This window comes from Melospiza melodia, chromosome 12 (assembly GCF_035770615.1).
Source record: "Melospiza melodia melodia isolate bMelMel2 chromosome 12, bMelMel2.pri, whole genome shotgun sequence".
NCBI classification, from domain to species: Eukaryota; Metazoa; Chordata; class Aves; order Passeriformes; family Passerellidae; genus Melospiza; species Melospiza melodia.
In genome coordinates, this window is record NC_086205.1 from 17144106 (window position 1) to 17161091 (window position 16986).

General features: G+C 47.6%; 1 protein-coding gene across 4 annotated transcripts in view; it reads left to right on the forward strand.

The window, feature by feature from the left end:
* FGF12 (fibroblast growth factor 12) overlaps window positions 1-16986 on the forward strand; it is a 218921-nt gene that overhangs the window by 108182 nt on the left and 93753 nt on the right. The window contains exon 1 of one of the 4 annotated variants that reach the window (XM_063167015.1): window positions 12489-12729. The exons of 2 other annotated variants lie outside the window; for them this stretch is intronic. In XM_063167015.1, coding sequence (XP_063023085.1) covers window positions 12531-12729 — 199 coding nt within the window. In that variant the 5' untranslated portion in view covers window positions 12489-12530. Of the gene's footprint in view, window positions 1-12488; window positions 12730-16986 lie in introns of those variants that run through there. One more of the 4 variants, XM_063167019.1, reaches the window with a different exon arrangement.

Consider the following 16986-nt stretch of genomic DNA (forward strand, 5'->3'; position numbering starts at 1 on the left):
TCTAATTTCTAGTCTAAATTTATTCTTGGCCAGTTTCTACCCATTTCCTCTTGTGCCAGCATTGCCCTTCAGCTTATCTGTCCTCTGACTGCTGTTATTTATGCCCTGTTTACATTTCTTTCTGCCTGGGCAATGAAGATCTATGAAACATGTGCATTCTGCTTCAGTTTGTAGGCAGTTTCACTTTCTTAATTGCTCTAGTGCCAGGGTTTCAAACAACACAAGGGAACATCCTTTGTTTTGAAAAGAAAAGCTTTCATTGAAGCTGCACAATATTGTGGGCATATTTCCTGTTTGACCAAGGCTTTATGAATTTTCTATATTTTTCTCAATTTTTATTTTCCCCATAAAATTGCAAAGCTGTGGGTCAAATTTAAGCTGACAGAGTCCATATTAAATTATTAAATAAATAAAAAAGAAAGACTTTTCAGACCCTACATTGTGCCAGGAGTCAAGGAAGAAACGTGAGAGAATTGCAATAAATGCTGGAGCTATCCATGTGCAAATAATAATAAGGCTGGGAGTAGCATGTATCCTTTTCTAGAACAAATGCCTGGTGTCTGCCTCCTTATGTCAGCTGGTTTTTGGCAAGATGAACTTTGCAGGAGTCAGTCTGGCATGTTTAACTGGGGTGAGAGCTGGTGCCTGCTGCACAGGGGTTTCTTGCACACCCCACACGGAGTATTGGGAGTGTAAGGGGTGGATGGTGGAGCCTATGGGGAGATCCCTGGAGCAACTCTAAGATCTGGAAGTTTGTTTCATTTATGTAGACTTTGATAATCCCAGCTCACGTTCTCTTTGGCTCATGACAGCTAAGACTTGCTGATGAATAAGCAAGGACCTCAAAGTTATTGAAGGTAATGAAGTGTCCATGAATTATGCTCTTTCACAAGGACATGTTTGTGTTGCATATGCTCCTTTTACTGCTACTGTCTTCAGGCTTCTTTATCTGCATCTGTAATGAGGAGACAGACACTGGCCTGGTAGCTACAGATCTACACGCTTAATTTCCTAAGTGCCCGACTTCATCAGTGCAGACTTGAAAGGAGCTCTGAGTCACTGCCCTGTCAAATCAGTTTTTTCGTCTGAGGGCATCTTCTTGCACCCCACATTTAAAGCATTTGAGGTGGGCTGAAGTGGGTATTAGAGGTACTAGAAGTATCTGGTTTAGTATCTGAGTTTCTAGAAGTATCTACTGCAATGGACTGAAGAAATAATAGATTTGTTTCTTAACTCTGAGAAGGGAACATGTATTATTGGCATTCTTTAGCAAACAGAAGGGTTCCCAAAGCCAAGCAAATGAGTGACAAAGCTTGCATCAGGCTTATGAAATGAGTTGGGGGAGAGAGAGCATCCTTGCAACCAGATTAGAACTACCCTGCCCCTAAGTCAAGCATAAGTCAACCCTCCTCCAGCCTGGAACTGCCCAGCATGTTTTGCTTCCCTTCCTTTGTATGGGGAGGTTGCCCAGGCATACAGAGCCTCTAAAGCTGAAATAGAGCCTGTGGAAGACAGAAACACCAGTGGGGCTTAACTCTGCAGAAGAAGAGCTACCTCAGGAACTAGGCAGTTTCATGAGAATAATTTTGTGTCTCCTTTTCCCTGGTGCAGAAAATCAGAGACTATGAGAATATTATTAGGATTTTAGCTTCTTTGCTGCTCTGGCCCTCTTTCAAGATTGAAGGATGCTTTTTGGGCAGAAAATCCCAACATGCCTCTGCAGCTCATGGATAGCTGGTCATCTCTCCATGGAGTGCTGAGGATCTCTGTTACCATATTGCTACCTGTACCCAGCACAAAGCCATTTTCTCCTTAATTACTGACAAAAATGTCTCTTCAGAAGCCTCTCAATAATTACTCAAATACCCACTTAAGTGGCTTTTAATTCAGGCTCCTCACCCCCACACGTGTGCATTTTCCAATTGCCAAGCACAGCTAGTCTTATGCATAAGCATCTGCCAAAAGAAAATGCTAATACCCTGCCCCCTGGTTTATACTACCTTGCATGAGTTTCAGTGAGCCCATAGCAGCTCAGGAGATGGTCTTTCCAACAGGCTAGAGCAGGAGCATTTAATCATAATGAAAGATGAAAGCTCTTGTTGTGAGTTGCCTACATCTGACAACACTTGGCAGTTCTACAGCATCTCTTGTTGGGCTGCTGCTGGCTCCTTTGCCAGCTCCTCTCGTTACTGGAGGCTGCCCCTTTTCCCTGCTCTGGGGCAGGAGTGCCCATGGGCTCCTGTAAAAGCTCTGGGGGCAGCTGGCAAGCACATAGACAATGTGCTGGATGCCACAGCAGGCAGCTGACACTGCCCATAGGGTGGTGGGAGGGCAGCATTTCCAACTTTGCAGCCTTCTTTGTGGGAATAGAAAGGGAAGTTCAGGGGATCCTGTCCTCTCACCCTGTAGGACTCTGCAGCATTCAACAGGGGATGCTTTAGATCATGGCTATGTGGGTAAGCAGGGTCTGTGCCTGTTTCTCCATGACTCACAGAAGGCACTGCTCTTTCTGCTTAATTCCACTGTTTACTGGGGTAGTTCTCCAGACACCAGGTCCAATCAGTGACCTGTTTGTAGCAGGCTCCAGCAACCCTTTAGTGGAATATTTTTTCCTGTTTCTGACGGAGACCGAAGGGACACAAACTCTGTCCCCGAAGTGAGAAAAGGATTGTGCATGTGAAGTGAGAGGGCAGGCAAGCACGTCGCCAGAGAGGAAGATCAGAATTCCTTGTACAGGAATTCCTTGTCCAAGATGGAAGCTGTAGAGAGGTCATGAATAAAGGATGCAAGGAAAAGGGGTTGTCCATGTCCAAAAAGCTCTTCTTGCAAAGTCCTAGGAGAGCCATAGAAAGTGGTCAGAACAGCTATTGAATCTTCTGCTTTCGGCATTTCAGGAGTTCAGCAGTCTGAGAGCCGAAAAGGCAGGAACCGTAATTCATGTCAGAGAGACACATGTGAGTGGTACAGGCTGGGAGGCTGTGATGGATGCAACAAGGAGTAGCCAAACAATCAGTAGAGGTGCTTTTTTCCCTTGAAAAATGCCACTTTGTCAACACTGTGCAAGGGAGAAAGGAAATAGTCATTTCAGAAGAGTGTGTTGTGTAGGGGTTTCAGTGCCAAATTTCATGCCACTGCTCTGCCTACTGCAAAAGCAGAGACTTGGTCTGAACAGTGGTGAGACTTCTACCACATCAGTGTGCTTTCCTCTCTTCTGGCATCTCATAGTGAGCTCCAAAAGGTCTCATTTTCATTTCATGTGGAGAAGAAACACAACTTTGAATGCACGATTTTCTGCAGAGTAGATTTCTGTTATCTTAGCTCTAATACCAACTGACGCTGGGTGAGTGTCAGAAGCCAGGCAGAAGGGACCAGTTGTGATTATGAGTCTGGTCTGCACCATGACTCAAATCAGGACTGCACCAAGCAAGCCAAGTAAGGCCTGTGTGACAGACATGATCTATAGGGCAAGAATCTTGTAGCTGAGTGGGATTTGCACTAAATGTTAGAAGTAGCCTTTTTCAGCTGATGGTGGTAGAGCTGCATTCCTAAGGGAGCTGTGGGATTTACAGTGCTGCAGGTGCCTGATCAGAGATCAGACCATCGGACAAGCCTTGTCAGTGATGATGGAGGTACTGCTGGCTCAGTACATGGGTGACTTCTCCAGGGTCCTTTGTACCCTGTGCCCTGTGATATCAGCTCATCTATTTTTGAAAGAGGTTGGCTCTTAGGGTGAAATGATAGCAAATTCATCACAACTCTTGCCATGTTGTTGTCTTGATTGATTACCTTTGATATTAACAATAAACATGAGCCTTGCCTTGACTTACTGCCTCCAGATTTCACTCTGACTTTGCTGGATTGAGACAGTCCCTCCTTTCAAAAATGTTCTTACTGAGAGGTGAGAGATTTATCAGTCAGGGCTAAGTTTTCTCTGTCATTTACTTGGCTATCGAGGCTCTCAACCATTTGTCTTTTGTGGCCAGTTTTTCAGCAACACCAAACTATTGGTGGCCATGGTATTAACAGGCTAAATACAGGCAAGTACCAAGAGTGTTTTCAAGAGTGGCCCCATGTGAATCCCTGTGGATGTGCTATTACTGCAACCAAGAGACCAAACTGCTCATGTCTTTCACTATATCCATATTCATTGTAGTCCTCAGACCATCTTTGTTTTGCCACTTCTGAAGTATGGTAACTAGACTTCATGACTTGTGATACTGGTATTTGCTGCACTGGTACAAATGTTTTTGTACAAATTTGGTAAAACGAGCATTGCTCATTTTTCTCCCTATTGCTCCATCCGTGTACGCATAGGCTTGGGCTCTCCTAGCTGCAGTTCTGTGCAGAAAGCTCCTCTTAGCTGTATCTCTCTCGTGGTTCCCAATTCCCAGAGTCACTGCTTTCTGAGGGAAAAAAATTGCCCAGTCTTGAAGTAATACAGACTGCACAATTTATCCCCAGAGATTTGATCTGTCTGTGTTAAAAGGAAACTTGTTCCTATGAACTCAGTTTCTGTGTCAGTTCAGTTTATTCTCTTCACCAGACTTACTGCGATCATTAATTACTACTGCATTAGGCTTTGTATCCTTGGCAAACTTGGATTTCCTTCCAGACCACTGATATCTTTATTGGTGTCTGGATTGCAGCAGCTCTCAGAGTCCAGGGAAAGAGGACATGGGATTTCATTTTGCTGGAGAGATAGAGGAGTTGATTTATTGCTGGAGAGGGAAATAAATTACAATGCAAATAGCAATAGGTGTGCTTGTAAGACAGGGGTTTGTGGGGGAAGCAATGCATTCACCCAGATCCTTTTTACCCAGCACTTTAGGTCATCAGGGGATAAGGGAGTCCTCAAACCTTGTCCTAGCTGCATGACAGCTGTAATCTCACATTTACTTTTAGTGTTGAATATGCTCTTGCAGTATGCAGGAGAAATAAGCAGGTTTTGTTAAGTAAGATGCAATCTGAATGCATGTAACTTCAGAGGCATCCTTAGGGCAGGATTAATGTCCCAGCACTCCTGGACTGCAGAGCTGGATGGCAGTGGGAGTACCAGGTCTTGCCAGAGCTGCTGCTTTTCTTTTGAGCTCTCCAGACTGGAAGGATGCTTTGCTGAGTGGCAGAGCAGTGGGCTGCCCCAGTGAAGCATTGCTGAGCGGACCCAGCAGGATTTGAGATTTGACCTAGCTCAGGCTGCAAATCCTGGCCTAGTGAATTTGGAGGCTGGATGAAGGGACAAGCAAAGTTTGGGTTTAGGGAACTTTCCATGGCTTCTTTAGGTCTGTCAGAATCCATTATGTGCAGATAGACAGATCTACAGGTCTGGAGGAAGTTTGATATTTCTCTTGGCAGCTTCTGGCCCTTCCTCCCGCTCTTGAGGTATGCCAGGGCTACAAAGGTGCAATAAGGAGGTGGATCTTCAGTCTCCAAGCCTTGACCTGATGTGGAGCAGATGGTACCACAGGCCTGCTGGAGGAGCATGATAGGGGTTTCACTCTCTCTCCCTCCTTTTTATCATTCTCAATCACATAATTGGGTTGGTTTGCCTCAGCCAAGATCTAATCAGGAAGGATCTCTTTGACTTTCAGCAAAGTCAGCTTGATGGAAAGTTTAAATGGAAAGGCTTTTCCTGACACACTTGAAAATGGTTTTGGTTGAAATTGGTGTCTGGCTGCATGGTTGCAACATGAAGAGTTTTCCCTCCTCCCAGGGAGAAGGAGAGGCAGCCTCTCAGACCTCCTGAGCCCAGGGGCTTGGGGGCCCTGGGATGGAGCTGCACTGTGGGGTTTCACTCCCCTCTCTACCCAGACCACACCTTCATGCAGGTAACATGTAAATCCAGTCACAGCCATGTTCCGTGTCCATGGGACCTGGGCATTTCTGGCATTATTGAAACTGTAGGCCAAAATGGGCTACAGGTTGTCATCAACTAGGATGAACAGAGGACAGGGGGGATGGCTGACCTCTCCTAGGGAGAAGAGTGGGAATTGTCTGTTCCTAAAAGTACTACTATCCTGAGGTGGGGACTGAGTCTCTGCTTTAGACAGAGGAGCATGATGTGTGTGTTTATTCAGCCTCGAGCTCATAGGTGGGGTTGTTTATTGGTGGCTATTCCACCTATTTCATGTCAAGCTTCTGCTCTGCATTGAAAGCACAAGGGATGTGGTCTTTTTCTAACACACTGTGAATGCAGATGCAAGACCTGGAGTGAAATCTCAAGTCCACACTTTACTTTCTTCTTCTGGGCTCCTGTGGCTTAAGGCTATTTGACGGGTAGGCATAGGTGAAAAATCCCTAAAGAAGTGGAATGAGGGAGTTGCTGGGTGTTGGGAGAACCCCAGTGAGGAAGAGGAGGTAGAGGGAGGAAGAAAGGAAGAGAGGCAGCTGTCTGTCCTGTCTTTTAAATTCTCCAGTACAGGCAAGAAGATACTTGAGTTTTCTTTCCAGATGTGTAGGTGGGTGTTTCTAAGCCTGGAGCAGCTGCTTGTCTGTGTGCCACTGGCTCAGCAAGGGTGGGCTCCTGGCTCTGCCTTGCACAGGGTGACTGCAAGCAGAGCGTCCATCCTTTCATTATTCCTTGATGGGAGATCCTTCAGCAGGGCCTCGTTCCTGCACTGCCCTTCTGACTGAAGTGCTGTGTGGGAGCTGTCCCTGGGCAGGTGTTTGCAGGCCCTTTCTCCTGGACTCCTGCCACTTGGAAAGCCACAACTCAAGTGTATCACTGCAAGGACAGCAGCTTTTCATGTCCTGATCCCATTGGGGAAGGCAATGACAGAATGGTTGATGAACAGGGCTGTTGGGCTGAGGTGATAAAAACAGATTTGTGATGAGCCCACCTTGAACAAGCCCCAGGTCTGGCTCTGGCATGTGGGACAGGCACTGACCTGTCTGCAGGGAGGTCTCTATATGTGGGAACAGTTTGAGATGCTCCCTCCTACTGCTCCTTTTCAGGCTTCATTTCAGGGAAATAATACCAGCAGGTGTTTCCAGAACCCTGGAGACAAAAGTCTATTCATCCATACAGGAGGCTTCTTAAAGAAAAATGCTTCACAACACTTTCATTTCTAGACAGCCAGAGTTCCCTTCAGTGAGGGGAAGCTTTCTTGTGTTACCCTGCCTGCATCTCATATAGGCAACCAGTCAACAAGGAGAAATAAAAGCTTCTGCTAAGTAGAAAACCTTCTCTTAAAAGGGGGGGGGGAAGTGAATTTATAAAATCCTAGTAGAATTATTTATTTTTCTGACTGCAGTTGGTTTTGTTGTATTGGTACTGCTTGTAGCTTACTTTTTGCAGTAGTGATTTCATTCTGCAGTGTGCCAGCTGTGTACCTGCCCCTCGCTTTAGCACCTAGACATGCCCAACTTCTCCCCAGGCTGGAGCTGGATTGAAAGACACCAGCTAAACTAATAAATACTTCTTGTGATGAGTTGCAAATTCTGTTTAATTGAATCTTTGAAGGCAAAAAAAGGGAGTGAAGGGCCCATTAAATGAATTATTTCAATATAGCAATCAGGTGATGCAGGCTTTTTTGTGTTTATTAAAAGGCCAAGTCAGCTCTAAGCTCAGCTGTGCGAGAACAGCCCAGAAAGCCGGCCAGTTCTTGTACTCTGCTGCTGTTTAAGGGCCAGATCTCTCTCCCTGAATAGCATATTTAAAGTGGCCATGTGAATTCTTATTAGGCATCCAAACATAGATACAAACTCATGCATTGTAAACAGAATTACCCTGCACAGAAACTGAGCAAAATGCAGCAAGGTCTTGTCTTTTCTTTATCAGGTTACCCAGGCATGTTTTTTTTTCAAAAAGTCCGCCCACGCAGAGAGACTGGGGAATGCCAGAGCTGCATGAATTTTAATTATGCTAGACATGCAACAAGGGGCTACCTTATAAAGAATAAAGTTAATAAAACATGGATATGGGCTTAATTCTGCTTAATAAGCAGCCCTGGCAATGCACATTTTAGATGTAATTTACACAGCGTGGAAATTTGGTACAATTCTTAAGAGGTGTCTGCATGCAGACTTTCAAACTCAACAGTGCTTTCCTATTGGAAGAGATTTGTTGCTATGCTGCTGTAAAATGGTGAATTAGGCCATTCATAATTATTGGCCAGAGATGGGAGTCTTTCTTTTTTTCCCATTCAACTACAGCAACATGCACACACATTTTAAAGTGGTATTAAATGTAAATCTCTTCCTTAATTTTCATGTATGCATTTTCAGTAGCTCTGCAGATAAAATAGCAAAAGAAACCCTGCATATGTTTGTATCTGTAGTTAGCTCTCTATGTACAGAATTAGTAAAGCAGAGATATGCCTAATGACTGAATCTACAGAACACAGCCCATGGCTTTTGAAGGCTCTATGAAAAATAAACAGGATATTCTGTTAGCAACCCTGCGGGAATTATTGCACTTCACTAAGGAAAGATGCCAATAACCTCCGTTTTGACCTAGATAGATCATTCTGTTTAGGAAGGTAAGGGAATGCAATTCTAGATCTCTTCTCTGCTCAAGTCACCAAAGCCCTGACATTCAGCCAGGCCTTCATTTTAAACCTCAGCACTAAGGACAGAAGAGTTTATTTATCAAGAGGGTGAAACCTCAAAAATGGTAGTGTCTTGAAATGTTAATATTGGTCATGCAGAGGCTCTTGTATGTCTGGGGTGGGGATATTTAGTGAGCACAGTGAGTCTGACCCTCTGCCTGTTCCTCTGTGCCAGATGGGGTCTTTCTCCACAAACTGCAGGGGGAGCACTGGCATATCTCTCCAATGTCATCAAAACAGTCTGTCTTGTTATTTCATGAATTGGTGCTACTCTTGCATTCTGTTTTTCATAGGATGCACTGTGCAGCTTTGCAGACTGGCACTGAAGTGAGGAGGAAGCCCAGAGAGAAGGGGCATGCCAGAAAAATTGCCATAATAACTATATAATATAGATATTATTTTATATAAAAACATGTTTTAAAATTATGTTCCTTAAGGAAAAATGCCATATTGGCCCAGTTTGCTCAAACAATTCAGCTTCCATTGGTAGTAAGGACAAAGGCAGCCTGTGAATCTCACAGGGGCTAGTTGGTTTGGAACAGTGTAGGCTGCACAACCCTCAAAGAGGAGTAGCTGATACAGATTAAAATGGAAGATGTTTTGAGCCCTCTTTACCCAAATGGAAGTTGAAGGAGAGAACCTTCACTGTTAGAGATGAAAGCACATGAAGGCTTTTCTGTTTCTCCTGGCAGCCCATCAGAGGTAATGTTTCACTGGTGAGAATGACAGTGCAGGAGCATGATGAGACTGGCCTTCCATTCTCCAGCTCAAGAGCACTCTGGGTTTCCTTGGTGTTTGTAAAAGCTTGGGCTCTTCAGAAACTCTTGTGAAGCTGGGGCATGATTTGACGTGTGCAGATGTACATGTCAGTAATGTCACCAGAGCTCATGGCACTGTGCCTGTGCTCAGAACCAAGCCCTGTGGACTCTCTGGCCATCTGGAGATAAAGGCAGACCTGCATGTTGGCAAATGCAACACTACATTCAGTTTCACAAGCTTTGGCTTAATTTTATTCAGTCACTGTAGAAGTAGGAAAGACCTGGGAGAAGCCTTTCTTCCTAAGAGTTGCAGCAACTCTCTTTTCAGGTCCACAAATCATCCGGGAAAAAAATACTGTGACCGACTTTATCACTGATTAGGATCATTTTTAAGTGCAGAGCTGCCGTTCTGAGTTTACAGCTACACAACAAAACAAATTAGTTGCACATCAAAATAACTGGAACTTATCTAATGTGGGGTGGATAAACTGGCATTTTTTCACCAAACTTGAAGACTACAGGCAAAAAAAGTATCTTTATATATAGATGGGAAATCTCTTTCTTGAGAAGATATGAAGATATGCTCACATCCTTTGAAGATGAAGCTTTGGATAATTCACTGGCATTTCAGATAGTGATTCTCTGATTGCAAACAGCTTTCTTTAGGCCATGCCTGTACCTTGTACTGCAATAATTCTTTGATGTCTAGTGAAATAATCCGATAGAGAAAATTAAAATCTGAAGCATTTTAGCTACAGGAAAGGGAAGAAAAATCTTTATTGATTGGGATGGTGAAATCTGCTCAAAAGAAGTTGGCAGTAGTTAAAAAGAGATCAACAGCCTGGAGAACCTGATTCCACCTCGGTTTGGTATGCATAGAGACTAAGAGTAAAAATCAGGAAGTAATGCCAGATAATGCCAGAGTTTAGTTAATCATTATGGACATAGTGAGTGGTTGTTTCAGTTCTTTTCCTCCCAGTACATTAACATAATTTAGAGCTGAAGTCTAGAGGTGAAGAATTCAGAAAATGTTTAGAACTTAGAAGTGAAGTAGTTAAAAAGATTATTTTGCTAAATCTGGTAATTCCTAGGGTGTGTTACCCACTGGTCCAAAATGCTCTTGTCAGCTGCGAACATGCATCACCCGTACACCTTCAGAGCTGGCTTAATCCTGTCCTGCCATTGTTACTCGCCAAAGTGTAGCAGTGTCCTTTCTCTCTTCCCAGCCGAGATCCCCTCTCCCTCCACCCTGTGCGCTCCCCTAGGGGTCTTGCTCGTCACCTCAGTAACCTGGCAGCTGCCATCGCTGTTACTTGAACCTGAAATCCGGAGAGCACCGTCCTTGTGCAGCAGCAGTTACTTCTCTGGATAACCAGAGATGTTATCTCCACCTTCAGTTTTTTTCGGTGCGGTTTTGTGGCTGGAGATGTGCGGGAGCCAGCCCAGCAGCTGCTGATGGCGGTGTGCGGTGGGATCGCTGCGGCGGGGGCAGCCCGGCAGTGCCCACCGCCGCTGGAGCCGCCCGCACGCTCCTCAACCGAGGCACCGGGCCCGGGCAGGGCGGCCCTCGGGATGCCGGGGTTATCCCTTCTCTCTGCTTCCACAGAGAGGCAGGGAGAGCCACGGACACGCTCGGCTGCCGAGGCTGGGCGCTCGGGCGTCGAGAGCAGCGGGCAGGGAGGCAGCCGGGGTGGCTGCGCGAGTGGCAGGCGGCTCCGCCGGGGGGCTGCGGCCCCGGGGAAGCCCGGCTGCCGGCGGGGGCGGCGGGTCTGCCCGGGCGGAGGGGCAGAGCCGCCGCGGAGCTGCAATCGCCTCGCTTTGCCTGCGCGATATTTCTCATCCAAACCTCGATCACGTAGGATTGCGTAGAAGAGGGCGAGCGGGAGCAGCTGCAATTCTCTCGGAGCCCGGAGCCCGGCTCCTGCCCGGCCGCCCGGCGGGGCTGCGGGGCTCCCCACCGCCTTGGCAACAGCCCTGCGCAGCGTGGGCGTCCGGGGGGGCTTCCCCGGCCCCTCCCTCCCCTCTCCTCCCCCTCCTCTCCTCGCCTTCCCCCTCCCGGCTCGGGCAGGAGGATGCAGGCGGGAAGCGGGCGCGGCTCGGCTCCTCCTCGCCCCGCCGCCGTCGGGCGGCACCGCGGAGCATCCTGAGCCCCGCACGGAGCAGCAGCAGCAGCAGTGGCAGCCGCACCCCCCCGCCCTTCTCCTCCTCCACCTCCTCCCCGCCTTGCATCGCTCCTCCCGCCGCCGTCCCCGCCGCGGCAGCCGGGCCCGGGGCCGCCCCGGTGCCGAGTGCTCGGCGGCCGCCCGGTCGGCCGGACGATGTGGGTTGCTGCCGTCGGGGAGAGCCGGTGCCGGGGCAGAGGCGGCGAGCAGGGCAGGAGAAGCTGCGCCAGCCATGGCGCTGTGAGCCCGGGGCGCCGAGCTGCGGCGATGTGAGCCCGCACTCGCGGCCGGGTGCTTCTTTTTTTTTTTTTTTTTTTTTTTTTTTTTTTTTTTTAAGAATTTAATTTTTTCGCCTTCTTTTTAATTTGTTTGTTGGCCTGCTGCTTTTTCCCGTGGCTGCTTTTTCCTTCCCCTCCCGCCCTCTCTGAGAGCAGAGTGGGTAGGGGGGGAGAGGAGAAAGAGGAGGAGTGCGAACAGAAATGCAGCGCGGCTCTCCCTGAGCCCGGCCGCGGAGCCGCGTCCATGTGCGCGCCCTGCCGCGCAGCGCCTCGGAGCCACCGCGCCGGGGCCGGGGCTGCCCGCGGCCCGAGGGGTCTCTGACTCATCCCACAGCCCCTCGCCGGAGGGCGGCCGGAGGGAGGAAGCGCCGCCGCCTGCGCCCGGGCGGAGCGGAGCGGCACCGCGCCGCAGGGACCCGCGGATCCTCCGCGCCCCCCTCTCCTTTGGACACAGCGGACCTTCGCCAGCGGGGCGGCCGCTCCCGGATCTACGCGGCGCTACCAGCCCGGCCGGGGGTCTCGCCGACGGCCGCCCGCGCCGGGATTTGCGCTCCCCGGGGACAGACCCATGGGCGGCGGGCTCCGGCGTCCAGCCATGGTTGTTAGCCCGGGCGCCCTGCTCCGCCTGGCCGGCTGAGCCCTCCCCGGCGCCGGGACTCGGGGCTGCAGCGCGTTCCGCGGGTCGTTCCCGTGCCCGGTCCCCGCGGGGCGCGGCGGCGGCTCGGCCCCAGCGCGCCCGGGCGGCGCACCCCGGAGCGGAGCGGCGCCGGGGGCCCATGAGCGGCGATGGCAGCGGCTATCGCCAGCTCGCTGATCCGGCAGAAGCGGCAAGCGAGGGAGTCCAACAGCGACCGGGTGTCCGCCTCCAAGCGCCGCTCCAGCCCCAGCAAGGACGGGCGTTCCCTCTGCGAGAGGCATGTCCTGGGGGTCTTCAGCAAAGTGCGCTTCTGCAGCGGCAGGAAAAGGCCGGTGAGGAGGAGACCGGGTGAGTACGGCGGGCCGGGGCCGTGGGAAGCCGCTTGGCGGGGATGGCTGCCCCGGGGCGCTCCGGCACCGCCTGGGACGAGGCTTGCTCCGAGCTGAACTTTGGCCTGGGTCCTGGTACATCTCCTCCCCTGCTCTGATGGGATGGGTGGGCTGTGACCTGCTGCCAGCGTCCCTTCACGACTGTCCGAAGTGTGAGCACAGAGGGCAAGAGTGGCCCAGCGGTTTCGTCTGTCGAAGCTTCACCCAGAATTGTATTTTTCCACTTCCTCGTAGATAAGTTTTTTAAATAGTCTCTCATTTTCTGCATGGAGACAAGGAAATCGATAAACTGAGGATCAGTTAAAATTGTGGCCATTTGATTACTAAATCCATCAAGTGCTACTTCAAGAGCTGGGTTGTACAGGGAATTTCATTAGCTTCGAAAGCTTTCTTGATGGCAGCTGCACGACGGTTACACCTGATATGGAGTTTGTGAGGACCTAGAAATACTCTTTAGGCTAGTCCTTTTAGTCTTGTTTCTTTTTATACTTTTATCCTTGTGTGTGCTCAGTCTTGGTTCCTTGTGAAGAACTTCACCCTAGTGTACACCCTAGTGCTCACATTCCCACGATGAAGTCCCACCACCCACAGTTTCAGTTCTGAGCCTTGCTTTGGGCTCTCAGTTGTCCTTGGTAGGCGTGAGAACTCAGCACCTGACAAGAATAGGCCCTCCATAATTTCTGAGTGGAATTATGATTTATGTCTTGCTTTATTTTCTTTACTGCTATAAGTCACCATAAAGGTAAGAAAGCAGAGATTGGTTTGAGAGGATGTGGTGAAGATGTAGTTTTCTCAGATATTCTTCAGTATAATGGTTAAAAAAGGGGGATACTCATTCACTTAGCCATTCAGGATGTACCATTAACCTGTGTAACCCTCCTATGTTTTCCATAAACATTAGTATTATGTTTATTTATCAGTTTCTTCATGAATCCCGTTCTCCACAGCTGAGGTCTGTTGGTAATGACTCTCCACCAAGGCGTTGGAGGTAGCTAAGGCTGCTGTTCTTGCCTATAGACTGATGTACATGACCTGGACTCATCTGAGCAAGGGAAGGAAATGGGACAAAGCCTCTCACCATAGAAGGCCACTTCTGTCAGCACTGTTGTCAAACAAAGGGGAAAGAATATTTACCATGGATTGCTGTCAGTGCTCCAGATTCACAGGCTGTGAGGCAGGGACCATACTTAGTTACAGGAATGTTTGAAGACTCAATGCATGGGTTAGGCTGTGCAAACCCATTTCTTTAATGGTCTGCTTTAAAGCAGGTATCACAAGAGGCTGTAAAATACTTAAAATATAGCATGACTCAAAGGGGAAAAGTTGGCTATCATTTTTTCCTACTCAAGTTGTGATGAGTGGTGGTTTGCTGGACTATCCTATATATTAGTTAATCTGGGAGCCAAGACCAGAACACGGCTTTTGCCCAAAAAATGTTGGCATTTTGTCTCGGGAATCACTCTTTGCAGGATCAAGAATGGGAACTGGGAGTCTTACTGATGTAATTTTTTATATTCCTCTTTTTTCTCCATCTTAATCTGCTATTAAGTGCAGTCTTCTAAGGATTGAAAGGGCTGGGAAGTGTAGATCTGTTAGCTAGATTTCAAGATGCTTTGTCTCATGAAAGTTTTAGTGACTTCCAGCAGGATGTGGTTGGGAAGGCTTTTTATTGGTCCTACCCCAGTGCTCCCAGCTACACAGGTCCAATTCTGCTTCCTTGGACTCAGTAAATGCCTGTGAATAATCAATGGATTTTAAGAATTCCCTCAGCTTTCATGGCCTTTCATGCTGGGGAACTTTTCTGATACCTTACAGGCAAGAGTGATTTTAGGAAATCTTTTTATTGACTTAGAAGGAGGATCAGCACTACTCAGTGTTGTAAAAATAGAGCTGCTCAATCTTCAGAGCTGTCAGTCAATCGCTTGTAACCAGTACTGTATTCATCTTATAAAATCAAACAACTAGAGGAATTAAGTTGCTATGAAAAAAAAAAATATGAAGTGTGGTTTCCTAGGCTATGGACTGGGTCTTCTTTAGTTCCCTGCATCTATCTTTTAACTAGGGATTCATTTCAGTGATACGTTGTATTCCTGGTCTGGGGCGCTCAGGAGGCACCATGCTACAGAGAGTCTGCTGCTGCCATTGTTTATTCAGGGGAGTGTACTGTGCCCCCAGATAACTTGCTCATTTCAGAATACAGGTTCTGCACAGAAAATGACATGCAAATGAATTGAAAGTGGTTTGAAGAAATGTGCATACATTGTGCAGTGACCCACAACCCCAGTGATTATGTGTACTTAATGATATGCTGGTTCAGTAGTTTGCAAGTCACTGAAGGGAATGAGAGGAACACCCCTGTTCAAGAGGTACAGTTGTATTTGGTGATGATACAGTGCCAGGGGATCTCTCCTTACCTTTTTAAACATGACCTTGTCCTGTGACTATGGGGAGTAACTGTCAAAATACTTCGAATTTACAGAGTGGTTTTAATCTATAGCACTCAACAAGCTCTACCAAATGGAGAGGATTCCTCCCATGTTACAGAAGATGAGACCAACTCCAGCTATGGAGCAGTTACCTGACACAGAGACCTAATTCCCAATGCTGGGACCAGCAAGTCACACTTTGGGCCCTGCTGCCACTGAGCTCAGAATGCAGCAGTGGTGGAGCTGCAGCTTGCACATTACACAGATACAACTCTGGTGGAGGTTCATGTTCCCTTTGCTCCTTTCTTCTGTAAAGTAACTGTGTGAGCTTACATTGATTAAGTAAGCTGTTTAATACATGTTTTAATATGCAAACAGTGCTGTAACTAAAATATTCAGTAAAGACGTGGGTGAGCAGAGTTACTTGGCACTGGTTGGCGCCTTGTGCTCCACTTTGCAGCCTGTGTGAAGTGAGAGTGGCATACTCCTGCTCTTGTATGGGAAGGGAGAATTTGCACCCTGGAGCAGCTGAGTCTCGCATACTGGACATGAGTAGTCAGAGGTTTTGGCAAGCTATGAGGAACCAGATCCATGCAGGGATATCTTGTGTAATCAGAGCTATCTGCTCCTGGGGAAAACAGACTGCAGAAACATCTCATTTGTTGGTTCCAATAGGGACTGTGTTGTAAAATGAGAACTAATTTTGTCTGTCTTTTCAATGGGCAAAGGCAGCTGTCTCACATGCACACTGTGTTCTTTTAGAGCTCTTGGATGTGTTTTGCTCCAAGATGACTTACTAGTTTAAGATAGGCCAAATAAGGACACTGAATGTTGTGGACTAAACTGAACATTTGGACACATGGGTTTAATCCCATTATTGTGAGTTAATACAGGTCATTTGCTGCAATTGTGCATCTATAAATTATATATTTTGCTCTGAACCATAGTGACTTGATAGAGGATTCGAAAGAAATTATTGTATGGCATGGCTTGTCAGTGTAGGTTCAAGAGGTGGATTCTTCCTCAGGGACTGATGGATCCAAGAGTTGAGTGCAGGAGATGAGACAAGGAGCTCTCTCCAAATGACTTCCCTGCCAACAAAGAGTTGAACCAAGTACTTTCATCCCCTTTGTGTCTGAATTAAAGCATCCAAGCGTGTCCCTCCTTCAGCCTGTTTTATAGCAGTCTGAAAAGCCTGGGCTGGTGGGTTCAGCTTGTTTGTGAAAGCTGTCACTGTTGCTTCACCAGCCATCTTGTCAGGCAGAGCTCACCCCAGAGGTGGCCTTCCATCATGCCATGGCCGCTGAACAGCAAAGCTGAGCAGTTTGGCAGCCTTGCACCAAGGGAAACAGGCTAGAGCATCAGGCACAATATCTGTGGGGATTGCTAGAAATTTCATCCAAGTGAAGCCCACTGAAAGGGTGTTATTATTTGGGGAAATCATGTTTGATTGGTTTGGGTCAGGTGATGCCACGCGCTGTGTAGCATTGTCTCAGTCCTCTCAGATGTTGCTTTTATAGGTGAGTTACCAGCTCAGAATGCAGAGCTCATTCTCAAACAGGTTTTTCACCCCAGGGAAAAAAAAAAAAAAAAGTGTTTTTTTAATTCCCTTTTTTCCCTGTCTGGTACATATTTTGTACTCTTTCAGGGGAAGATACTTTTCCTTAAGGATATATAAAGACTTCTTCCAAAGTGAAGGAAATGGCTTGCATATAGGAAAAAAGCAGTAACTTAAACCATGTTTTCCATTTGCTGTATTTCTCATTTTGAATAATAAATAGTGATTTGGA